The sequence below is a fragment of the Vicugna pacos genome, chromosome 17, assembly GCF_048564905.1.
Source record: "Vicugna pacos chromosome 17, VicPac4, whole genome shotgun sequence".
Lineage (NCBI taxonomy): Eukaryota > Metazoa > Chordata > Mammalia > Artiodactyla > Camelidae > Vicugna > Vicugna pacos.
Window position 1 is genome coordinate 53,312,556 of NC_133003.1, and position 24,011 is coordinate 53,336,566.

The 24,011-nt window shown below is 63.1% G+C and overlaps 1 protein-coding gene across 2 annotated transcripts in view; it reads left to right on the forward strand.

Moving 5' to 3' along the window:
• Window positions 1-22,696, forward strand: part of NUP210 (nucleoporin 210) — an 88,944-nt gene extending 66,248 nt beyond the window's left edge. Inside the window, exons 26-40 of one of the 2 annotated variants that reach the window (XM_072941945.1) lie at window positions 1,564-1,644; window positions 2,669-2,800; window positions 4,097-4,255; window positions 6,799-6,890; window positions 8,393-8,567; window positions 9,952-10,127; window positions 12,031-12,251; window positions 13,385-13,521; window positions 15,751-15,874; window positions 16,749-16,895; window positions 18,294-18,544; window positions 19,398-19,614; window positions 20,782-20,877; window positions 20,956-21,036; window positions 21,293-22,696. In XM_072941945.1, coding sequence (XP_072798046.1) covers window positions 1,564-1,644; window positions 2,669-2,800; window positions 4,097-4,255; window positions 6,799-6,890; window positions 8,393-8,567; window positions 9,952-10,127; window positions 12,031-12,251; window positions 13,385-13,521; window positions 15,751-15,874; window positions 16,749-16,895; window positions 18,294-18,544; window positions 19,398-19,614; window positions 20,782-20,877; window positions 20,956-21,036; window positions 21,293-21,396 — 2,193 coding nt within the window. In that variant the 3' untranslated portion in view covers window positions 21,397-22,696. Of the gene's footprint in view, window positions 1-1,563; window positions 1,645-2,668; window positions 2,801-4,096; window positions 4,256-6,798; window positions 6,891-8,392; window positions 8,568-9,951; window positions 10,128-12,030; window positions 12,252-13,384; window positions 13,522-15,750; window positions 15,875-16,748; window positions 16,896-18,293; window positions 18,545-19,397; window positions 19,615-20,781; window positions 20,878-20,955; window positions 21,037-21,292 lie in introns of those variants that run through there. The other variant, XM_072941946.1, reaches the window with a different exon arrangement.
• Window positions 22,697-24,011: the final 1,315 nt, after the last annotated feature.

Sequence of the window (24,011 nt, forward strand, 5' to 3'; positions counted from 1 at the left end):
TGAAGCATCTGCTCTGTGGTCAGTGCCACCCTGGAAAACTGGCTCTAAGAAACGTTTTGTTTTGTGCAATGTGACTGTGGTCAGGAGCCTTTTCAGAGCCCAGTCGTCCCATTGGTTGTCCAGAATTGGGCCCCTGAAAGCGGTCCTGAAATGCAGCCGCGTCCAGAGCGTCTGAACGCACAGCGCGGGGAGCTGGCGCCCGCTGCCCGGGAGAGGGGAGGCTGGCCCCGAGCCAACACTGCGTTCGTTGATCTACTCCTTGTCCCAGCAAGGGCCTCGGGTAAACCGCAGAGCTCTTCTGGGTTGCGGGGCTGGGTACCCAGAGTCTGCCTGTCCTAAGGAGACAATAACCACCTGCAAGTGAGGCTTGCCCCTGGCTGCCCACGGGGCTCAGAGAGACGCCCTGGAGAGTGGAACGAAGGCCCGAGGAGGCCCTGCTTTGTTTCCTTCTGAAGAAAGGGTTGAGCCTCAGGAACCGGCCCGTTTTTCTCCCCCTGGGGGCCTACGTGGCTGAAATGGCAGCTGGCTGGAGAGTCGGCCTGAGGGGCACAGAGCCCGCAGTCCCTCCTGGCCACCGCTCCTCTCCGGGCTGACCTTTCTGGGCCACCTCTCTCCATGCGCCTCCGTCTGGAGGGCTGGGGGAGGGGCTGGGGCCGGGCCCTGGTTCACCTTAACAGATGGAGGGGCTGCACCCCCAGCTGCATCTGAAAGGCGCCTCCTTGAGCCCAGGCAGGCAGGCACTCCGCCCGAGGTCTGTGTGTCCACAGAGAGCATGTGATTCTGGTCCGAAGCTCACAGCTCTATCTGCAGTCCAGGTCACCCTAAGAATTAGCTCCCAAGGCAGAGGAGATGGTCCAGGAATGGCAGGAGGAGACTGAGCAGTGAGAAGGATGAAGGGAAGGAAGGGAATGGATGCTTGCTGAGCACCTCCTGTGTGCCAGGAGTTAGCCCAGGTCACAAGGCGCAGGAGGTGGGCTCACAGGAGCATGTGTGAAAGGGGCCTAATGGTTTTGGTAGTGTAGATTCAGCAGCACTGCCAAGAAGCCAGTAAAGTTAGTCTTTGGCCAGATTAATAGGAGTATGGAGTTCAGAATGAAGGAGGGTATAAGGTCTGTTCTAACCACACTCTGCATGGCTCCTGCATTAGTTCCTGTAACTGCTCAGAGACCAACAGGCTGGATTTAGGGTTGGGAGAGTTGGAAGCCTGTCCTGTGAGGGCTGCCTGGCCTGGAGAACAGTCCCTGCTCAGTATCCCCACATTTCTGCAGCGCTGACCTGGAGCATCTGGGTAGGACAGGTCTGTAGGCTCAGAGGACCAGGCTGGCGCCCCCAGGGGCAGCAGAGAGGCAGCAGCCAGGTCCAGATGAGGCAAGCGACCCAAAGAGCCAGGCCTCCCCAGAAAGAGAAGCATCATGCGGGAACTCCTGTGGCGCCTTCTAGCCACGTGACTCTGAGCCGGCCTCAGCAGAAGCCTCCTTGGTTGGAGGGGTCCCTTCCCGATACTCCCGTTGTAGCACGCGGCCCTCACCCCCAGCCCGCCTGAGCCCCAAGCCCTTTTCCTAGGATCTCGTGGAAGTGGAGGTGCTGCTTCTCCAGGCGGTGAGGATCCGCGCCCCCATCACTCGGATGAGGACAGGGACCCAGGTGAGGCGGGAACCTCTCCAGCCCCTCCCGTCTGTGCTCCCTGAGCAGCCCCTCGGCAGGTGTCAGGCTCGGGGTTCTAGCTCAGGGGGAGCTTGGGGGCTGCTGTCAGGATGCCGTTCTTCCTGCTGGAGCAGTCCCCCATGCCCTTCACCTGCTCAGCCCTGTTCACCTGCGGGGTCCGGCTTCACTTCTCTGCTTTCCTGCTGCAGAAGGCAGCCTGGCGTTCTCTCCCCGGGTCCCTCGCCCCTTTGACACGGGCACTTGCCGTGCAGTCCTGTGTGGGCTCAGACAGTGAGCGGGGTCTGCGTCCCCACTAGCCTGCCGCCTTCCCACATCTAGAGCAGCGCCTGGCACCTCCCAGGGGCAAACATCCGCATGGCGCGTCCTCTTCAAGGCGCTTTCTGGATGTTACTCTGCGCGGTGTCTGGACAGCCCTGCGAGGTAGCTCCCGGGTCGTCTCCACGTCAGAGGAGGAGATGGCACCTGGAACGCTTTGGGCATCTGCCCAGGGCACACAGCCAGCCAGTGGCAGGACTGGGCACCGACTCGCAGCCTGGCTCAGAGCCTGTTTTCGCCTTTGGCTGCATCGTCCCCGTGTGTGCCCTCTGGATGGCACTTAGTAAGTTCAGGTTGTCGGAGACTGAATCCCACCCAGGCCTGCTGCTCGTGAGCAGGGGCTCCCGCTAGACTGAGAGAGGTGAGCAGGGTGAGCTGCCCTGCCAGGGGGGTGCAGGCGTCCCAGAGCCCTTGGGGGTCACCCAGGAATGGGATGTCTCAGCCAAGGTGCGACAGCCCATGGTCCAGGACGGACATGTGACTGGAGGGGCTGGTGCTGCCATCTGTCCCTTCCTCTGCTGATCATACCCCCCTGAACCTGTGCCGTGCCTGTCTCTCTCTCTCTGGGAAGACTGGGGCTCAGCTCCCGGTGCCCCACGGAGACAGGAAGGTACCAGGCTGTGCCCCAGGGCTTGTGGGGGCTCTGGCCGTGGGCTGCAGGGGTCACGGTCCTGGCTTCTCCCCGCAGATGCCTGTCTATGTCACTGGGATCAGCAACAACCAGAACCCTTTCTCCTTTGGGAACGCAGTGCCAGGGCTGACCTTCCACTGGTCTGTCACCAAGCGGGATGTCCTGGACATTCGGGGACGGCACCACGAGGTACCACCCGCCAGAGCCCTGCACCCTCCGTCCCAGGTGGCGTCGGGTGGGAGGGCTCTCACCATGTGTCTGCCCACGAGGCCCGCACGCCACACCCAGGCTGCCCTCTTGAGGCTCCCGACTCCTCCTCCCAAATCTGCCACCACCGTCCCTCCTGGGTGTCCCTCCCCAGGGTCCCTCCCCAGCCCTCGGTCCTGCTCGTGTCCAGGAGCACAGCTCTCAGCCCCTCTTCCTGAGGTTCCCCAGGACTGTCTGCAGCCTTCGCCTTTTAAAACACTTCTCTCTTTTTTTTGAAATACAGTCAGTTTACAATGTTGTGTCGATTTCTGGTGGACAGCATAATAGTTCACTCACACTTGCGAACCGACCACTGCAGAGGCCTTAGTACGGAACCTACTAACGGAAGGCAGCAAAAATGACAGCCTTGTGGGGAAGCCACGGATTTCCCGAATGTCTCAGGGTCTTGGTCGGGGTCCCCAGTCTGTAGCTTCTGACCCCTTTCCAAGATGACGCCTGGCAGCCCTGGGGTTTTCTCCAGGTTTACCACGGGGCCCAGCCCTGTCCCCGGGGCCTCCCTAGGGGGTCCTCAGCCGCTGCCTGGTCTCAGCTGGTGGGCACTGCAGAGGTGGTGCTGCCCCGGGTTCTGTGAGCTGGAGCCTGAGGAAGGGGCAGGGGAGGGTACCGGGGGGCCCAGCCAGGGGGGCTTGGTCACGCAGGACCGAGTGGGCTTTGTTCGGGGGGTTCTTCTTGTCTTGTCCATGGACAGTGGGGGTGGGGTCTGGGGAGGGCTCCAGGCATGGGGTGGTGTCTTCTAGAGGCTGCCTGAAGCTCGTCCGACGCATGACCAGCGCCTCCCCCGCCCACTCGGTGGGACCAAAGTCCTGTCCTCAGTTCGGAGGAGCTTCCCCAGACTATTCCCATGGTACCCAGGCGCGTGACTTGTTCACAGACATCCTGTCATGGGGGCTCTGCAGGGAAGCACCCACGCCTAGAGTTTCCTTCGTGATTTGTCAAGGCTCTGAGAAGTCCTGTGTGAGGAGGCTGGCTAGTGTGGCTTGGCCCTGCATCTTCTGCAGGCCCCCGTGGATGGTGTGAATTGCAGCGTGGGGTGCCCTGTGCTCATGCTGGGGTGACTGTGGGCTGCACTCCCGCGTTAGCAAGTCCTGACCTGAGCGGGAAGGCAGCGGGGTGAGAGCTGGCAGGCAGCCCAGGGGTCTGGGGCTCCTGTGGGCTCTGCCCTTTTGGGGAGCTGGGGCCCCGGGGTACCCCTGAAGTCATGTTTGGTGTCTGTTGCAGGCGTCGCTCCGGCTCCCGTCGCAGTACAACTTCGCCATGAATGTGCACGGCCGGGCCAAGGGCCGCACCGGCCTGAGGGTGGTGGTCAAGGCTCTGGACCCCACAGCCGGGCAGCTGCTGGGCCTCGCCAGAGAACTCTCTGACGAGATCCAAATCCAGGTAAAGGACAGGTGGGCAGAAATGGCCGTGAGCGGGGGAGTCGGTGCCAGCTCAGGGGCCCTGCGGGCACATGGCCATCCGTCTACCGCCCGGGGCTGGGGCTGGGGTGTGTGAGGTGCTGTGGGAGCCCAGACGTGACCTCAGGCTTCATGGAGGGGAGGGCCTGGCCAGCGGACCGGGTGGAGGGCGTGGTGCGTGCGAAGGCCTCCACCGGAGCCCCGGGTGGAGGGCGTGGTGCGTGCGAAGGTCTGAAATAGCTTGACGTGCTCCCAGAAGGGCAGCTGACTCTGAGTTCCAAGTCCAGGGTGCCTTCTGGGAGGAGGAGGCTGGCAGGTCGTCTGAGCTGGGCACTAGTTTGCTGGTGTAGTTCACAGACACTCAGAGCACGTAGCAGAGGCAGGTGCGCCCCCGACACTCCCCAGAAGCCTGTGGGGCCGGAGCTGTGGGCCCCAGCGAGTGGACAGCACAGGGTCCTGAAGGCCTGGAGGGTGTGACCCATGGTTCATGGACAGATACCAAGCCCTGTGAGGGAGGGTGCACAGGGCAGGGCCGGAGCCCGCCACCCCTGCCCTGCCCTAGCTCGGCCCCGCTCTCTCCCCCTCCCCTGCCCCTCCGGGCCCTCTGAGAAAGTGTGAAAGCCAGGAGCATTTTAGCTGCGGGGACTGATTCTGCTCATCTGGGACGCAGTGATGTCCGGGTCCCCCTCCACTGGAAAGAAAACCTGAAAGCAGCCTGTAGAGGCGTCAACAAAGAAGTGGTTCAAGCCCCACCTTCGGGAAGAAACGAACCATTTCTAAGCTGGGCGCACACCCTGCTGGGGCAGAGAAGCAGATTTCAAAGGCTGAAACACCCGTCTGCCAGCCGCCTTCACTCCTGCCTGCACACGTGCGCGCAGGCGCTCACACAGGCACACACACACACACACCCACAGGCACACAAATACACGTTCTCCCCATCTGAAAACAGAACGCAGGACGTTCTGACGCCTCTCGTGGAATTAAAGACAGGGCTTTGCAAACTCTCTGCCCTCAGTCGGGCCCGTGGCATTTCTGTGCCTCGGCTTCCCTGGCTGATGGCAGGCGAGTGCCGCGTACACCAGAAACCTGGAGGCACTGCATCCAGCGCCCAGAGGTGCTTGATTTGGCTCACTCAGTGCTTTGAGACAAGTTTTATTTGTTGCCCACATTTGAAAATAGGAAGGTTTTGTATAAAAGCCCCGTGTGCAGTTTGTCCGGAAGACTGGGCCTGCTGCCGCGCAGCAGAACCTGCAGGAGGTGAGAAGCAGCCCCCGTCTGTAGAGCTGTGCCCCCCGGTTTCACGGGCCCCCACACCCCGATGTCTCCCTGACCCGTGGCCGTTCGCCGTGGCGCTGGCCCTGGGCTTTCCTGCCAGCTGCCCTCACAGGGGAGGGGGAGGTCCCTGTGGTGCCTTTACCTCCATCTTAAGGGGGACGACAGAGGTACACCCCTAAGAAGAGGAGGAACCAGTGTGTCCGTCTGCATGTGTCCCCTGTGCAATACGTGTGTCCGAGTCAAAATCAGCGAGGCAGCTTCACTGGGTGCCCCCCGCCTGGCGGAAGGACTCGCCTGGCACCGGAGCCCAGTCCAGCTCCCAAAGGCTGTGCGCCATGCACCGTGTAGGAAGCCCCGCCACTCACAGCGTGCCCTGTGGCTCCCCTAGCCCTGAGACGAGCATGGTGGGGATTATTACTTCCAGACCCTCTTTACAGCTGAGGAAGTCGTGCTTAAGTGTATGGTCGGGACATAGCAGGGCTGGGAGGGAGGGAGGTCAGTTTCCTCTTGCAAAATCATCCGTCAGTTCAGGTGATTTTAGACACAGGCCCTTGGGAGAAGGTCCGATCGAATCAGAAGCCAGCGGGGAGCCCAGAACTGTGCTCAGCGTCCAGTCTCAGATGCCAAGGGTGCTAGCAGCACCGAGGGTCCTTGGAGAAAGGGACTCAGAAGGGTGACATGCAGAGACTGGGTGCAGAGAGGGGTCTGGAGCTCCCAGGGAGGGGCCGCCTCCGTGGGCTCGGGCGGCGGTGGGATGGCAGGTCAGATTCCATCCACATCATCAGGTTCACTGTCCGCTGGCCTGGGTCTGCCGGGCGCGCTGCACCATCTCTGTGCGGGTCCTGTGGGAGCCGACAGTCGAGGGCTCCTGGGGCGGAGGGGCTGGAAGGAGGGAGGCTCTGGGATGGGCACATGCGGGGCAGTGTGTCTCACTGAGAACTTAGAGCTTTCTCCAGGCTCAGTCCTGGCAGGGTCCCACCGAGAGGACCATTGGCCGGTTAGTCTGCGAGCCGCCTTCCACACCCCGTCTGAGAGCCCAGGGAGGCCCGTGTTCCTGGCCCCGCCAGCAGCCCTCGTGGGGTTCAGCAGCACCCTCATCACACCTTTGACCTCTTAAAGGCCGGCCCTCGCCATCACGGCACCAGCGGCCTGGCGGGTGCTGGCCTCAGGGCCTCTCACGTCTGGCCCCCGGGCCCTGCCGCTGGGAGGCAGGCAGACGTCACAGGAAGCACAGCGCGCCCTCTGTTCCAGGTGTTCGAGAAGCTGCGGGTGCTGAGCCCTGAGATAGAAGCCGAGCGTGTGTTAATGTCGCCCAACTCGTTCATAAAGCTCCAGACCAACAGGTGCGTGACTCAGCGCCGGGCCTTGTCCAGGCGGGAGGCCGCGCCCACGTCCCGCGGCCATTTGTCAGTTGTCAGGAGCCCTGAGTGCTCCGGGCACACCTCCCGTGTCGTGCTGGCAGCGGTGCGGCCTCACCTCCCGCAGAGGGGGCCCCTCTGCTCTCTGTGGCCCAGGACCTTTCACGCCTGCTGCAGAAATCCAGTTTTTCAAAGAGGGGAGAGAGCCAGCCTCAGGGTGGTCAGCGTTTCAAGTGCCCCTGTGTCTCAGGACCTGCCACTCACTGTGTGGTCGAGGAACGAGCCGCCGGGGCCTCACCGGGGGCGCGGGAGAACACGGCTCTAGCCCCTCCCGGGCGGTAGGGACACGCCTGACTGCTGAGAAGCGAGGTTTGGAGCATGTCTACAAACCTGCCTCCTGCTTTGCATGCTAAGGTGACGCTTTGGGTGGCGACGCTCTGTGTGAACTGCAGTTGCAAATTCAGGGGCCTTGAGGGCTATTGGAGACACACACACTCACACGCGATGGACGAGCCGCCCAAAGTGTGAGCTGCGGCTCTGCCAGGCTCCGGATGACAGCCATGCCCTGAGGAGTCTGGCAGGGAAGAGAGGAGCGGAGCGTGAGGGGGGCGGCTGTGAAATGAGGTGCGGCATTCAGTCCGCACCCAAAGAAGGGCCTTCCGTGTGAGGACAAACGGGAGGCCCAGTGGCGGAGATGCTGAGGCGGGGTCTTGAAGGGTGCTTAGGGGTTCCACGGGTTAAGGTTGGGGGTGGTTGATGGGGGCAGAAATTGGAGGCCGAAGCAATGTTAAAGTCACCTGGGGAGGGCCCGGGGGCTGCGGCACAGAGGGTGGGAGCCGGCAGCTTTTCCTTCCTGGCTTCTTTTCATAACATGAATGAATATGTAAACTAGCATAAAAGATGCGCCATTTGTGTTCTGCCTCCTGGCGTGTGTATCTCAGTAGTTTTCCAGACCACATTCCTAGCAAGTGGCCTGTTTGTTATCTAGTTATCGGCCTTGGAAATAGGGCACGGCAGGGCCAGGGCTCCCATCTCACGGCTGAGCAAACCCAGGTGGGCAGGGAGACCCGTGTGCCTACAGGCGTCCGCTTGTCCGTGGGCTGTGGGGACAGCCTTGGGGTTCCGTCGGCTCAGAGCCCCCGCCTCTTCCCGCCGCGCCGGGCTGCCTTCTTTCAACAAAGGCAGCAGTCTGCCGCGGAGAGATCCTTTACAGCAGGCATCCGGGCAGCTGCCGAGAGACCCTCAGCCCTTGAGTCCTTCCGCAGGAGATGCCGCCCTCCCAGGAGCACTGGTTTCCCAAATCAGGCTTTCCGTCGGTGACTGAGGAGGCCGCAGCAGGCTGCCCGCACGTGGTCCCACTGCCCAGCGGGGTCAGGACTGGGCCTGCTCTTCTCCGGGAGCAGCGGGACCCCCGAGTCCCAGGCCCCTCGTCCTCACCCCGCCCGCCTCTGCTGTCTGTGAACACGGGCCTGTTTTGTTTCCCAAAGGGACGGCGCGGCCTCTCTGAGCTTCCGTGTCCTGGACGGGCCCGAGAAGGTTCCCGTCGTGCACGTCGACGAGAAGGGCCTCCTGACGTCGGGGCCCGTGATCGGGATGTCCACGGTCGAAGTGACCGCCCAAGAGGCGTTCGGGGCCAATCAGACTACCATTGTTGCTGTCAAGGTGGGATCACGTTTGCTTCCTTCCTGGAGGAATAAAAGCAATGGGACTGTTGTCCCCTTGCGGGTGTACAGGCGAATGGACTTTCCCCTTCCAGCTGAGAACTTGGAAGAATTTATTTAATCCCTCAGGCAAAGGTGCTAGATAAGAAGCTGCAGTGTCTTCTGGCTGTCAGAGCCAGAGATCCGTGGAGATGATTGACTGCAATGACCTCATTCATAGGTGGGGAAACTGAGGCCCAGAGAGGTCCACGGTTTGCTGGGACTGGCACTCCGGTGTCCTGGAACCCGGCAGGCGCCTGAGAGCATCCAGTGCACGTGCTGGGTCCTGACCCAGAAACCATTACGTGACAAATGAGCTCCTTGCAGAATGAGGTGCCCCCACTTTAGGCAAGGAAACTGAGACTCGGAGTAGAAGTGACTTGCTCAAGGACACACAGTGATTGCCAGCCAGTGTCCAGGCCCTGGCCCCGGGTGTGTGTCCTCCACACCCATCCAGCTCCTCCATGTCCCTCTCCCCTTCTGAGCTCCCTCGTGACAGGACTGCCTCCTTGGGCGTCCCCGGTCGGGTCCTGGGGTTTGTCCTGCGGAGTTTTCTTTGCATATCTCATCACAGCCACTTTCTGACCCTCGGTGACAGAGAAGACATACGACCGCTTTAATAATCGGGTTGTGCTCGGGTCGTAGGCCTGTTTCCTTATTAATGTCTCCTTGTTACAAGGTGAGCGTCTGGCAGGGAAGCCTCCACCCTCGTTTTTGAGTAGGTGGAAGAGTCTGACGGCTCCTCCTGTGTCAGCAAATGTGTGTTGAGCACCAGCTGTGTGCCCGCCACTGGACTGCTGACCTTTGGCAAAGAAATCGGGACAGCCTTTTTGGCCAGGCTACGTTTTGTCTGGACTCAGAGGACCAGGGCTCCCCTCGAGGAGCTCAGCTTCCTGGGCCCCTGAAGCCCATCGCCCCACCTTTCCGTGTCCCCTCCCTGGGGCCCCTGCCCCTGGCTCCTGGCCGGGTCTGCAGAGGCCCCGGGGACACTGCCTCTGTGCCCGGAGCAGGCTGGTCTCTTCTTCAGTGCCCAGGGAGCCAGGCCCTCTGACGGCACTGAGCTCTCAAAGTCCGGGGGTGTTTGCAGCGTGAACGATGAGCTGGGTTTTTCACAGTTGTGGATCTGACTCCTGTGGCTTAGGTTTCCTCAGAGTCAGACCAGCCACCACGTGAGGAGGGGGACAGTGTCACGGGCTGGGATGCCCTTTCCGTGACCCCTCGGTGGGTCCAGCCCCCAGGCCTCCTGAAAGGGGGACCGGCTGGAGCAAATGTCTGGTCCTTGGGAGGTGGCTCTCCAGAGAAGCATTCCTGGCATGGTCGTCACCACAGCTGCCCGCTGTCCCCAGGTGTCCCCTGTTTCGTACCTGAGGATCTCCATGAGCCCCGCCCTGCACACCCAGAACAAGGAGGCTCTGGCAGCCCTGCCCCTGGGAGTGACCGTGACCTTCACCGTCCACTTCCACGACAGCTCTGGCGACGTCTTCCATGCGCACAATTCCATCCTCAACTTTGCAACTAACAGGTAGGGTGTGGGTGCCCCCTGGTCCCCTCATGAAGCCAGGTCCCCACTGGACTCAGATTTGGTTCATGCAGGGGACAGGTGACCACGCGGAGAGGCGAACGTCGCTGAAGGGAGAGTTTGTTACTTTCAGTTTCCAAGGGCGGGGGTGCGCCACACCCACAGGGCCACGGGGAGGCACCAGGCCAGGCGGAGGATGGGGGGAGGCGTGGCCAAGAATCTTCATTACCCCACAGTGTAGAATCATTCAGCGGGGACGTCCCCTAACAGGCAGGAAGCGAAACGCAGATGTTGGGCTCTGGCTGGAAGGTTTGTAATAAGACTTGGGCAGCCATGACAGCCGGGCCGCAGGGGAGATGCAGACAAGCCTGGCCACTGGCCTGGCCCTGTGGTCAGTGGACACAAAGCATCAGTTACACCCTCTGCAAAAGCTGGTCGGAGAAGGCGCCAGCAAGGAAGGAGTGCGATGTTCCCTGACGTCTCCTGTGGGCAGGCCCTTCTGTGTGCCGTCTCACTGACTCCTCCCTGTTGCCCATTTGTTGAGGCCCAGAGAGGTCAAGCCACTTGTCCAGGGCCACACAGCCAGGAAATGAAATAGGGTTTGAATACTGGGTCCCATCAGGCTCCAGGGGCAGTTTTTTTTGGCTGACTCTTCTGAAATAGAACTGCAGCCTCAGGCTTAATGTGAAAAGGGGGTCTCCAGGAAGGAGAGCCGTGGCCACGGGCTGGACCTGCAGTTCTCAAGGTGTGGTCCCCAGCCCAGTCACCTGGGAACCCTTAGAGACGCACGTTCACGGGGCCAACAGTGTGTTTTCACAAGGCCTCCAGGTGACCCTGCAGGCTGAGAACCACTGTCCTGGGAGACGCAGGCCCAGCTTAGAGGAGAGGAGAGGCGCCTCAGACCCAGGAGGAAGGAGCAGGGCCCCAGAGTCTCCCGGGCGCAGGAGGTTGTGTCCAGGTGTTGGGGACCACTGTGGCCTCGCCTTCCCACGGGCCCTGCCACAGATGCGTCACTGAACACACCCAGGGCCGGGCGCTGGGGCAAAGAGCGGGGCTTGGAGCGGGGCCTGTGAGCTCGGGCAGGCCACCCTCCAGGCTCCATGTCCACACCTGCCACATGGGAATGTAGCCTGGCCCCTGGGCCATCAGCTCAGGCCGTGGTCCTGAGGGCCCCTGGCAAACCGTGGCGCTCCATGCACACAGCAGGGCGTCTGCCGGTCCGGGCCGCAGGCTGCCCTGGAGGGAGCGCAGCTGCGAGTCCCAGCGCCCCCGCCTCCCTGCAGAAGCCACAGGCCCTTCCATGGCTGAAGCATGTGACTCCAGTAGACCAGTCAGGGCTCAGGAGTCAGGAGGCACGGTGCAGGGAGGGGATGAAGCGGAGACCCCGACCTCCCCCGCCCCTCCAGCCTCCCCTCTGGCCCCACGGTGGCTGCTGACATGGAGCGCCCGCTGTGCACTGCGCCCTGGTCTGAGCGCTTCCCAGCTGCTCACCGGGTCTGATGCCCACGTCAACCTGTGACGTACGTTCCTGATCAGCGGATGAGGAAGCAGACGGGGGCAATGCCGCGTGTCCCAGTTACACCGCAGGGGGCGGCCGGTGCCTCCCCGCGTGTCCTGGTTCCCTGCTGGGGTTGGGGGGCTGGAGCACCGGGTACACTTTCCTCTGGGCCTCGGCCTCCCCTCGGGACGTGGGGATGATGCCGTGGGTCCCCCCGGGTTGGTGGGTAAGTCAGGTTTGTGTGGCCTGTGGGTCCCTCACCCAGAGCAGCTACTCCATGAACAAGAGTTGGGGTGGTGCCTGGGTGCGGTGGGCGGGCGCGTCGTCCAGCAGGGACCTTGGGCGGCTCCTCCCTGTGAACTGGGAGCCCCCCTGAGACTGAGAGCCTGTGTCTCCTCCTGTGCCCAGGGACGAGTTTGTGCAGATTGGGAAGGGCACCGCCAACAACACCTGCGTGGTCCGCACAGTCAGCGTGGGCCTGACACTGCTCAGAGCCTGGGACGCGGAGCACGGGGGCCTCTCCGACTTCGTCCCACTGCCCGTCCTGCAGGCCATCTCCCCAGAGCTGTCCGGAGCGCTGGTGGTGGGGGATGTCCTCTGTCTGGCCACGGTTCTGGTCAGCCGGGAAGGTAAGAGAGCTCTGTCCGAGGGGATGCTCGAAGCCATGGGCACAACCAGATGGGGTGGATGCCCTGGGCGCTCGGCCTCATGGGGGGCAGGTGCTCAAGTAGAACCTGGGGGTGTCCTAGAGCAGGGGCCGGAAGACTGCTGCCCCCTACCAGGCTTCCCGTGTTTGCTAAGAGGACTTCTTTGGAACTCAGCCACCCCACTGCGTCTGTGCGTTGCCGGTGGCCCTTTTCACGCTGCCTTTGCTGGGCTGAGCAGTGGCGTCAGAGACCCTCGGGCCTACACGCCCCAACAAGTCGTCTGGCCTTTGCAGAGAAGGTTGCCACCCTGCTCTAGGAGTTTTCTGCCCGTGTGGAAATGCCCTGCAGCTACACCGTCTGCCCCGGCACCACGAGCCACGGGCACCAGAGACGTGGCCAGGGCAGCTGAGGCACTGGTGATCTCACCGGGATCGGCTCCGTGGCCAGGGCTGCTGCGCCAGGCCACCAGCCCTGGGAAGGAGCCTTGGCCCTGCACAGCTGTAGGGCTGGGGGGTGACTCCCTCGCCGCCCATACATCCGCGAGCCACAGGGACTGTTATTTACTTAGTTTTTTTTCAAATTGACTCCCTTTTTTAAACCTAATTAAATTCATCTTTAAAGGAATAAATTTAAAAAGGAATAAATGAACATTGCCTTTAAAGAAAAACGTATCATTAGTTGCAAATAGAACATGGCTATTGAATTTTTTCATCATATTTATTACATGACGAGATTGGCTTTTCACTAAGGACCGCTGTCTAGTGACAGCCCTGAGCTGCACAGAGGGAGTGGCTGAGCAGGGTGCGGGGACAGGGACAGTACATGGGGGAGGTGTGCAGCAGGCTAGCCCTGGAGGGTCAGCACCCGGCTCATCCCAGGATGGGGAATGACCGAGAGAGTCCAAGCAGGGAGGCGTCATGTGGGGCAGGGCGACGGCTGTGCAGAGAGCAGGGGCGCCAGGAGAAGGGAGATGGCCCCAGGTGGCCGCAGCCAGGAGCACGAGGGGAGGCGCCGTGGAGCGCAGAGGCGGGGCGGCCAGGACGCCGCCCAGGTGACGGGGTGGCTGGAGGGCCAGGCATGGGAAAGGCAGGTCACATGTAGGCTTCCTGTCCCAGGTGTCCCCGGGACCTGGAGCTCGTCTGCCAGCAGCGTCCTCCACGTGGACCCCAAGACAGGCGTGGCCGTGGCCCAGGAGGCAGGATCTGTGACTGTTTTCTATGAGGTCGCTGGGCACCTGAGGACCTACAAGGAGGTGAGGCTTGGGGCGCTCGTGGCTGACCCTCTTGGGATGGAGCCCTAAGCTTTCAATACTGAGCGATTCTCTTTTCTCTAAGAAAAAGGCCCCAGCACCCTGGGAGGCGGTCAGGATGGGGTGTCACGACCCTGCCGTGAGGGCAGCTTCCCCTCTCCTACCGGGGTAGCGTCTCCCCTGTTCGCCATGGTGTGAGCACAGAGGTGGCCTCCTGGGGGATCCCAGTGCCTTCGCACTGTGGCCTTGAGGCTGAGCCCCGAGGGCAGGACTGTCCACTGGGGGTGTGCCCTGGGAGTCCCGGCCATGGGCGGCCCCGTGTGGCCATTTGGTGTCACCGGCAAAGTTAAACTCCCCCAGCAAGTCACCTTTTGAGTCTTTCTGGAAGCAAACAAAATTGCTCTCCTCCTATTTCTCTCCAGCCGAGAGTGAATCAGTGAGCAGAGCCTGGCCGCCTTCCACGTGTCTCATCGTTAGAGCCAGCGTGTGCTCTGTGGAGTCCAGCAGTTTAACCTAATAGCGCACATGTTCAGTGCGGCAGCTCTGCAGCTGGGGCCAGCCCCCTGCACATAGAGACACCTTGGGGCTAATAAAGCAACACCCTCCCAGAAGCAGCCCGGCCAGGGCCAGGGTAGGGTGGGGGTGCTGGCAGAGGAGGGCATGGCCTGGCAAAGGTGTGTGGGGTTCAGGAGCAGAGTCCTGGGGCTGGATCCTGGGATGTAGGGGATGGCATTGTGATCAGATCACGACATGCCTTCGATTCTGGGTAGCTCCTGGAGTGGTTACGCATACGGGCTCTGGGGCCAGGCTGCCTGGGTTCACATCCCAGCTGGGCCACTGAGAGGCTGTGTGACCTTGGGCAAGTTATTTAGCCTCTCTGTGCCTCAGTTTTCTCACCTGTAAAATGGGGATACTATTATTGCATGAAACACTTAGAATGGTACTCAGCACACAGCAAGCGCTTAGTCGGTATTGGCTGCCCCTGCTCAGGGTGAGAGGGTGAAACTCATGCCGGGTGCAGTGCAGGAGGGATTATTGGAGCTTCTTTTAAGCAAAGACCGTTGCAGATCAGAGGTGTGTCTGGAGAGACGGCCGGTGCCTGGCCGAGTCTAAGGGCCTGAGGGGAGGGGAGCTGCTGCAGGGTGGCAGCTGGGAGGTGGAAGCTGGGCCCTGGCTGGTGCCCCCGGGTGGGTTTGGGGAGATGGGGGAAGGAGGGTTGTTAGAGCCTGGTGACTGGCAGTGGGGCTAGAGGGGAGAGGAGGCCTGGGGGGCGAGTCTCCAGGTCTGGCTTGGGCAACCAGGTGGGTGATGGCCCTTTGCAGAGAGGGGGCCACAGAAGGGCTGGTGCTGAGGGAAGGGGCTGGTGAACTGGAGGGGGTTGTGGCTCTTCCAGGTGGGGCTGGTGGTGACGCGTCTGCAGCTCCAGGTGGCTGGGGGCAGGGTGGTGAGGGAGGGTCTGCAGTACAGACAAAATCGGAAGCCCTGGGAGTGGCGGGAACGCGCAGGGCCTACCGGAGCAAGTCGGGAGTGGGGTCAAGGCCTTGGGGCCTCCCCCAAGAGGAGACTGCAGATTGGGGTCAGGAGCAGAGAAGACGGGTGGAGGGAGGTACCAGGGCAGGGGCATGGGGACCGCTGGTCAGTCCGGAGGTGGAGGGGCCAGCTTCCAGTCTGCCTCCAGTGCTGCGGGGGCCCTGGGGAGGAGGGAGACCCAGAGCCCGGATGGCCTCCTGCCCGGAGGCGGCGGAGAGCTCGTCCTGCCTCAGGAAGGCGTGCGGCGGGGTGTTTGGGTGCAGCGGTTGGTGGGGAGGGGGTGGGCAGGGAGAAAGCCTCGAAGACTGGCGTAGCCCCCACCACCAGGCAGTGTGAGCTTGCGTCTGGTCGGGTCAATTTATTTTGAATAAGTGACAATGAAGTGAAGTGGCATCTTCTCTTTTTGCTGAGAGATGAATTAACCAAATTGATGTGCAGAGACGTGATTGTCGCTGTCAGGGGAGCCCAAATCGGCCTCCCACCTCCAACTGCCAAGTGAATCCAGGCGGGCTGTTCCGCCCCGGCCTGCTCTGCGGCTGGGAGCAGCCGCCGTTCCCATGGGGAGTCTGAGCAGCCTGGGGCCACCACATCCCAGCCAGCTCGGTTTTGTCCCCTGTACCTTGAAAAGGGCAGTACCCACGTCACAGATGCCTGGCCATACACGGTCAGCGCTCATGGACGCGGCCTTGGCTCCCTCCACAGATCGTGATCAGCGTCCCTCAGAGGATCGTGGCCCGGTACGTCCGCCCCGTCCAGACCGGCTTCCAGGAGGTTGCGGCCTCCAAAGTGATGGTCACCGTGGGAGACCGGAGCTCTAACCTGAGAGGTACGGCGTGGGGGGCTCGGGCGGCCGTGGGCCCTGCGGGCTGGGGAGTGGGGCGGGCGTCTCGTGCCCTCCGACGACTTTGGTCTGCTCTTCCTACTCACACTCGAGCCAGCACCTAACCCAGCTGGCCCGAAATCCGAGTGCTCCACAGCAGAAGCAGTGACGGGATCTTCCTGAAAGAGCCCGGCGTCCAGCAACTGCCTGTTTCTGGGCTGGAGACGCGCTGTCCGCCCCAGGGCACCCTAGCAAAGCCGAAACTCACCACCATCCATCCCAGGAAATAATGGCTTAGCAGGCCTCCCCGCCGACTTCGATTCTCCCCAGTCACGCACAGAACATTCGACCTCACCCCCTGCCCGTGACTGCCCTGGACAGCAGCTGCCAGAAACAGATACATCAACACAGGCTGTTTTTTAACCACTTGACGGGTAGAACTAAGTACCACCGTCCTCGTTCTGATGATGCTTTACTGCGTCCGGGACGAGCAGACAGTACTGCGCACTTACCAGAATGGTGCTCAGGGCATTAGCGGGGACTGGCACCCTCCTGACGTCCAGGAGTAAATTGCCCGTCTCCCCTGTTGACAGGGACAGACGACACGCACCAGTGGGCCTGACCCATCTGCCGTGCCACTGGACGCGGTGTCAGGAAAAAAATGCTGTGTTTGCCCCTGATCCAGAATCACCCCTCCCCTATAATTCGTCCTCAGCTTTCCGAAACTGCAGCACCATCACGTCGGGAGGAGCATGGTGTGGGTGCCAGTTCGCGGGCGGCCAGCCTTTGTGTGGCTTGCTCGTGCGTCCTCCTGCTGGAGGTCTGCCTCGGGGGCCTCGAGGGGGCGGCCAGCAGGCCCACGCCCTTCTCCCCTCTCCAGGCGAGTGCTCCCCTGCCCAGGTGGAAACCATTGCGGCCCTGCGCCCAGAGTCCCTCCTCAGCTGCCAGCTGCAGTTCAAGCAGGACGACTTTGACTTCCCAGCACGAGAGGTGTTCACGGCAGAACCGGAGTTTGACGCTGCTCTGGGTAAGTCCGCCAGTGCTGGAAGCCAACGCTGACCTGCGCGGAGGGTTTGCCTTCAGTGCACCTGGCTCACGATGGCCAGCGGTCCGGGGTCGGGGTGGGGGCAGCGTCCTTCAGGAGCCCAGCCTGGGACTGGTGCCATTGTCACCCTGGCCTCTGGGTCACTGTGGCCCCCGGGAGGGGCCGGCATCCCTGGGCCAGGTCTTGGCCACTCTAAGCAGCCACCGACCCGTGGCAGAAAGGACTTGGCACAGACTGGGGAAACCTGGTTCCCAGCCCTTCCTGTTGCCGGCCTGACGGGGTAGGGGGGCACTGAGAGGGATGGAAAGGTCCTTACTCAGTAGCTGAGGGCCAGGCGGCATATAGAGAGTGCAGCTGCCCGGTGACCGGGCTGCGGGTGACACCATGGGCTGGAGCGGCACCGGCTCGCTCGCTCCCAGAGGCAGGCCACCTGTCAGGGGCTGCTGTGGGCAGTCGGAAGGACAGTGCCTGCCACGTGCTCACGCTGCGTCCTCAGTGGGACCGGCTGTGATGAGAGTGACTGGACGAGCATGTGGCTCATCTTCAGATCTTTCCAAGACCTTGCGGCCCCACCTTCCCAGGGGAGATTAGCGGCCACATGACGCGGGTCCGTGAGCCCAGATGTGGCTCCCAGGGGCCTGCGAGGCCCTCCTGTCCTGTGCTCGCTCTGGCGGCAGCACTCAGCATCCTGAGTCAGGAGCTGTGTCCTCAGGGCCCACTGTGTGCAGGGCCTGGGCTCGGGGCTTCGTGCAGGGTAGGCACTTGGTGGTCCCAGGCCCTGCGTGTTTCCCCTGCACAGCCTCACAAGGGGTGCAATGTTACCTCCACTTGACAAGGGAAACGGGGCCAGCAAGGAAGCCAACTCGCCTGGGGGCACCTGGCCGGTGGGGCATAGAAGGGACCCCCAACCAAGGCATCCTGGTTTCCAAGGCCCTGCTCCACGGTGTTCATTCAGCTCATTCACCTGCTGTGGGTCAGGCACGGGCCAGGCGTGCACAGAGCATCCTGCTGCCCCTGGGCCGGCGGCTGTCCAGGAGTCAGCCCCGCTTGACGCGCGGCCAGTGCTGGGCCGTGCTCACCATTCCCTTGTCCTTGTTCTGAGCCAGGCTGGCTGGGCCCTGAGGGACAGGGGCTCAGGGGACGTCAGTGCACTGGGATGTGGTGAACAGAGGAGCCAGAGACGGCGAGGGGAGCGCTGGTCACAAAGCGGGTGTCCAGGGCGGGCCGGGGCACCGAGGAGGGGCTTCCCAGGGGGTCCCTGAGGGTGGCGGTGCCTCCCCTGGGCTCTGCAGGGTGAATAGGAGTCCTCCAGTCGGAGCAGCAGGGAGGAGGCACAGCCCCAGGCTGGGTGGAGAGGGGACGACGCCCTGGTCTCCGCAGGCCGGTACCTTTGCTCCATCACGATGCTCAGGCTGACGGACAAGCAGCTGAAGCACCTGAGCATGAGGAGGACGGCGCTGCTGGTCACTGCCTCCATCCCGGGCAGCCGCGTCTCCGGAGAGCAGGTCGGGGCCGAGGTACCTTTCAGCCCAGGGCTTTACGCCGACCAGGCCGAAATCCTTTTGAGCAACCACGACACCAGCTCCGAGGTCAAGGTCTTTGGCACCGTGGAGGTTCTGGAGAACCTGGAGGTGAGTGCTGCCCTCGCAGAAGCTGGGACACCAGAGAGGGTCAGGATGAGGCAGGACCAGGTGGAGCGTGGAAACCCTGGACCGCCTCTCTTTAGGATCTAAAATTTAAATTAAAAATTCAAAGAAGTTAACACCCCCCTTTCCTCTTCCCATGCTGACCGTCAGCCAGTGTGAGTGCACGAATTGTCAGGACGGCTGCCGGTCTCCTCAGCTGGAGGAGAGGGGCGGGGCCTGCCCGACAGCCCGCGAGCGCTCAGCGAACATGTCCCGTGTTCCATGAGTGACTTCAGGGCAGGAACGCAGGCTGCCAGGGCAGGAAGGAAAGTTCTAACCCCTAACTGATCGCTGATCCCGCACGCGGGGACCATTGTGTGCGTGTCTCCGGGCCTGGGTGTCCCCGGCTGCTGAGTGGTGGTGCGTGACGCCACCGGCCTGGAGCCCAGCAGGCTGGGAGGAGGGTCGGGGCAACGTGAAACGGGCTCGCTGGCATCTCTGCCGCTCCCTCCTCTGCGGCTGAACATCTTCAGAGCGAGACAGGAGTGAATGCGCTGGGGGGCGTGGAGGGCCCACCAGGCTCCAGGCTGCCCCTCAGGAAGCTGGCCTTGGGAGATCACGCATGTCTCTGTTTAAGGGGTGCTTGGTTAGAATCCCGTGATACTGGTGTGTCCTTTCCTTAGACACGCCCCAGAATGGCGGCGCACTTCTCTGGCTCTGGGGCCGCAGGCTGACGGTCAGAAGGGCCCAGGCAGCGTTGCTGCCTGGGGAGGGCGCCTGGCAGGGTCCCCCCTCAGTCTGCAGGCTGGGAGGGCAGCACGGCCATCAGACCCAAGTTCAGCCTCGGCATCTCTCCCAGGTGAAGTCAGGGTCCCCAGCCGTGCTGGCCTTCGTGAAGGAGAAATCTCTAGGGCTGCCCAGCTTCATCACCTACACGGTCGGCATCTCGGACCCCGCGGCCGGCAGCCGTGGGCCTCTGTCCACCACCCTGACCTTCTCCAGCCCCATGACGAACCAGGCCATCACCGTCCCGGTCACTGTGGTCTTTGTGATGGATCGCCGAGGGCCTGGGCCTCGTGAGTCGGGGCGGGACACCCTCGGGGAGGGACGGGCCAGAACGGTCCAGCTGGGAGTGGAACGGGGGCGTCCGGGGGCTGCTGGAGGAGCCACAGCTGCAGATGCCCCCAGAGTGAGTCACTGACGCGCTGTCCTGCGGGCTCTGCTTCCTCGGAGGCCAGGGGGCCCTGTTACAGGGGATTGGAGAGCGCCCCTCCTGTGCTCGCCGCTCTGCGCGGCCCCGCCTCGGGGAAAAGCCCAGGCCCCCCGACCCCTCACACGCACTGCCCTGGCCACGCTGGCCTCCTTCCTGCTTCTGGAACCCGGGCAGCCCCTAGTCGACCTCTTGGCATTCGCTGTTCCTTCTGTTGGGGAGGCCGGTCCCCGGGGTCCCTGCCCCTCACACACACACACCGCTGTGCTGCAGAGCAGGGAACTCAGACCTCACTCGCAGGCCCTCCTGCCCTCCTCCTCCTTCCACAGCGCTGTGGCGGGCAGCCCGCCTGCATGGGGATTGATGTGATTAATTATGGCGGTTTCCACCGCCCCTCCCCCGTGGAAGTCAGTATGTGAGGACAGCATTTAGAACAGGGCCCACCTGACACACCGTGGGCGTGGGCGCGGGCGCTTGGCAGTGGATGAGTGCCTTTCTTCTGCGCTCATGTCTTAGTGCCTGCTGTGTGCCGGGCCTGGGCTAGGCCGATGCCCGAGAAGCACCCCCTCTCCCCGAAACAGGGCAGATTCCAAACGCAGGGAGGAAGGATGGAGTCTGAAGATCTGGCTGGGGTGGGGGGGCACATGGAGTGGCCTAGCCTCTGCTGGGGGGAGGGGCCGCTCCCACTGGATCTGGACTGGGGAGCAGAGTGGGGGGGCGCAGTCAGAGACCCTGGGCTGAGGGCAGGTGAGAGGCAGCCGCGGGGGGCCGCGGGGAGCCCTGGGCGCCTCAGGGCAGGGAGGTGACTGGTTGGGAGACTTCGGGGCAACCCACTCCCTCCAGACGCCCCCAGGCAGGCCTCTTCCCCGCTTGAACGGGGTGGGAGGTTACCGCTGACCGGTGGGCAGTCCCAGGAAGCAGGGTCCCAGGTGAAACCAGATGGGTTCAGGTAGCCCGAGATGTGGGGGGCCCCCGCCCTCGGGACACGGGGGCCCCGTGGCGGCCTGGGTGACTGTCTTTCCTGGCATGGCAGACGGCGCAGGCCGCTTCCAGCACTTCCTGGACTCCTACCAAGTCATGTTCTTCACGCTCTTCGCCCTGCTGGCCAGCACGGCCGTCATGATCATAGGTGAGCTGGCGCGCTGCCCCCACCCCTGCCGGTTTGCTTCCCCCTCCAGCCCCAACTCTAACACCTCGCCGTCTGCAGCCTACCACACGGTCTGCGCGCCCCGGGAGCCCGCGCCACCCGCCCTCTCCCCGCGAGCCAGCCCGCGGCACAGCCCCCACTGTGAGTAGCCACCCTGGCAGAGCTGGGGCTCAGAGGAGGGGTCCTGGGGGGAACCCCGAGTCTCAGAAGGCCTGGCTGGCCCTGGGCAAAAGCTGCGGCTAGGGCGTGAGGCCCGGAGGGCCGGTCCGGGCCTGGAGGAAATGGGAGCTGGTGGGCGGGTCCCCGGCAGGACCAGCTGTGTGGAGGGCTGCGCCTGGGGGCTGTCTCTCCGGCGCCCCCTCTGCTGCGTCCCTCACTGCGCTTCTCTCCCCGCTAGACTTTGCTGCCTCATCGTCGCCCATGCCTTTCAGCGTGCTGCCCCCTGTCCGCCGAGCCAGTCCTCCTTCGGGGCTGTGGAGCCCGGCGCACACGTCCCACTAGCCCGCGGGGCTGGGCTGGAGGCCACGTTGCCGGCCTCCACCACAGGGATGCCCGCCCGCCAGCCCGCCCGCCCGCGCGGCCTCCGGCCCAGGCCCGCCTCGCTGCTGCCGCCGCCCTTGTCAACTGGGGTCAGCTCTGCCCGCACGCTGCTCCTTGTTGGGGGTGTTTAAGTTTGCTCTTTGGGTTTTTCTGGTTTTGCTTTCTTGTTTCGCTTCAGAGTCTTACAAGGCGGGGGACCTGGCCCCTTCCTCCGCCTGGTGGTTGGGATTTCCGGGCGGCGTCCACTTGGGCTTTGATTTTCTCCGTCCCTACCCCCTCCAGGGCGTGGGGCAGGCGGGAGCGCGGTGCAGATGGCGTCTGGGGCGGTGTGGCCGCAGTGATCTCAGGGAAGTACTTGTAATTACTCTTTTACTTGTGTGCGTCCATCTCCCTGTGGAGACTACATTTCCCCTCGTCCGGCTCCTGCTGGGGAACGGGGAGCAAGCGGACGTGAGGGGCCAGCCCGGCGCTGCCACTGCGCAAGGAGAGCCAGGGACGTAGCGCCGGGGCCGCCCCGGCTCAGCTTCGCGGGGGCACCTGACGTGGGCCTTGTGCCCTCCTCGGCCCCTGTGAATGGATGGCGGTCCTCTGTGGTTCTTTGTTCCCTGAGCTGGGAAGCCCCTCCCGGACTTGGCCTTGACCCGGGGGACAGCCCGTGGGTCTGGCTCATCCTCCTGTCCGGGCTCCGCTATCAGCACGGGGACTTCGGAGTCCCTGCTTGGCAAGTGTCCTTGGGCTGGAGATGGGGCCCTTCTTGCGTTTGCTCATTCTGAGACGCCTCCTTGTTCTGCCAGAGCACAGAGACCTGTGTTATCTGTCCCTCCTTCTGTCCGAAGCACCTCAGCAGATCTGAGCCAGGGCCGCCCACAGGACGGCCTCCCTCCAGGCAGCTCCCGGGGGCCAGGGAAGGGGGAGCCGAGCCAGCCGGAAGGAGGCGCTACTCCGAAACTCCCTCCTCCCAGCCCCTCGTCCACGCAGCAGCCGAGACCTCAGGACGCAGCCTCTGCCTGAGGCCGGGGCCCCCCAGGACAGTCCGGAGCCTGGACCCTGTAGACCGCGCCATGGGAACTCCAGCCCAGCCCTGAGCCACACGCGTGAATCCACCTCAGTCCTGGGGGCCAGGCCACGCAATTTATTCTTTTTAAGCTGGAGACGGGAAGAATTGTGCCTTGCGTAACACTTGAGCTCAAATCGACAACTCAGATGTAAACAGGCACATCTCTATTTGGTTTATTTAATAAAGCTCTGTCTAATTTCTTAAGTGAGCGTGGTTACTGCCGGAGTCACCCGCGTCCTGCCTGAAGTGACCCAGGCCTGGTGACTTTCCTTCCCTTTGTGTGATTTGGGGAACAGGTCTGTCCTGCTGGCCTCCCTCCTCTGGCTGGACACCCAGGCCTCCCACCTCCGGGAGACTGGCCCGCGGTCAGGGTGTGTGGCCAAGGGGTCTGCTCACAACGGCCCACCCAGGGCCCCTAGATGTGTCTTCCCTGTCGGAGGACCTGGCAGCCCTGCCCACACGTCCCCATGTCCCTGGTGTCCCCTCAGCCCTCCCTCTCCAGCCGCTCTCTCCCTGCAGCTCTGGCTCCCTCCGCTCTCCTCTGAAGCTCATCTGCCCGGGTCCCAGTGCTCTGCTCAGCCACCCTCTCCAACCTCCACGGTGGGACACCATCCCTGTTAGTTCACTGTCCCTGCCTTGCTGGCCACTGCTTGTCTGCGGCCCCTCCCTCTCCCCCCCGAGGGGCTGGTCCCCCCCCAGCAGGCCTCAGCCTCCACCTGGCACGCACACAGGGTCATCCGAGTGCCCTGGGAGCAGAGCCTCGCATCCATGAAGCAGGGGTGGAAACGGAGGCTTAGTGACATTAGCCGCCCCAAGTCACAGGCCGCCCACAGGTGCCGCTGGTGGAGACCAGTTGTCCCCGACGTCACTCAGCATCCTCCTCAGGATCCGAGCCACTGATGGGAACTGGACAAAGAGCAGCTGGAACACACTGGACGTTTCCCAGCCCCTCTTGCTGGAAGCCAACATGGGACGACTTCGGGAGCACAGAACAGAGCGCCCGGAAGGAAGGGGTGTCCTCCCCTCTCCGATCCTGCCCCCTGGCTCAGCAGACCCGGCAAGGATAGTCCGGCCACGGCGCCTGCACCCCACCCGGGATGGCCTCCTGACAGGAGAGCCAGACCCCACCCCGGCTGACGGAGGCCCTCTGCCCAGCCCTCCCTCTCTGGGCCCCACGTCTGTCCACCTCCAGGGACCCACCTGCGCCTGCACGACCTGGGCCCCTCCTCGGCCCTCCTCGCCCATTCCCTGCTCCGGCCAGTCTCTGTGCTCCCATGAATCCGTCCTCTCCTGTCTCATCCGTCTGGCCTCCCCCCTGGCCCCCCGCCCCAGCCTCTCCCATCTCTGAGGCCTGTCCCCGCCCCGTGCAGCCAGCTGCGGCAGCCCTGCCTGCCCTGGGATGGGGGGTGCGGCCCCTTCAGGGCACATGCAGTCAGCTGCAGTTTCCCCAAGAGCTGTGCACCCTTCACCTCTGCCCTTCGTCCCTCAGGCCCACCCCATCCTGTGCCCCCTACCCCCA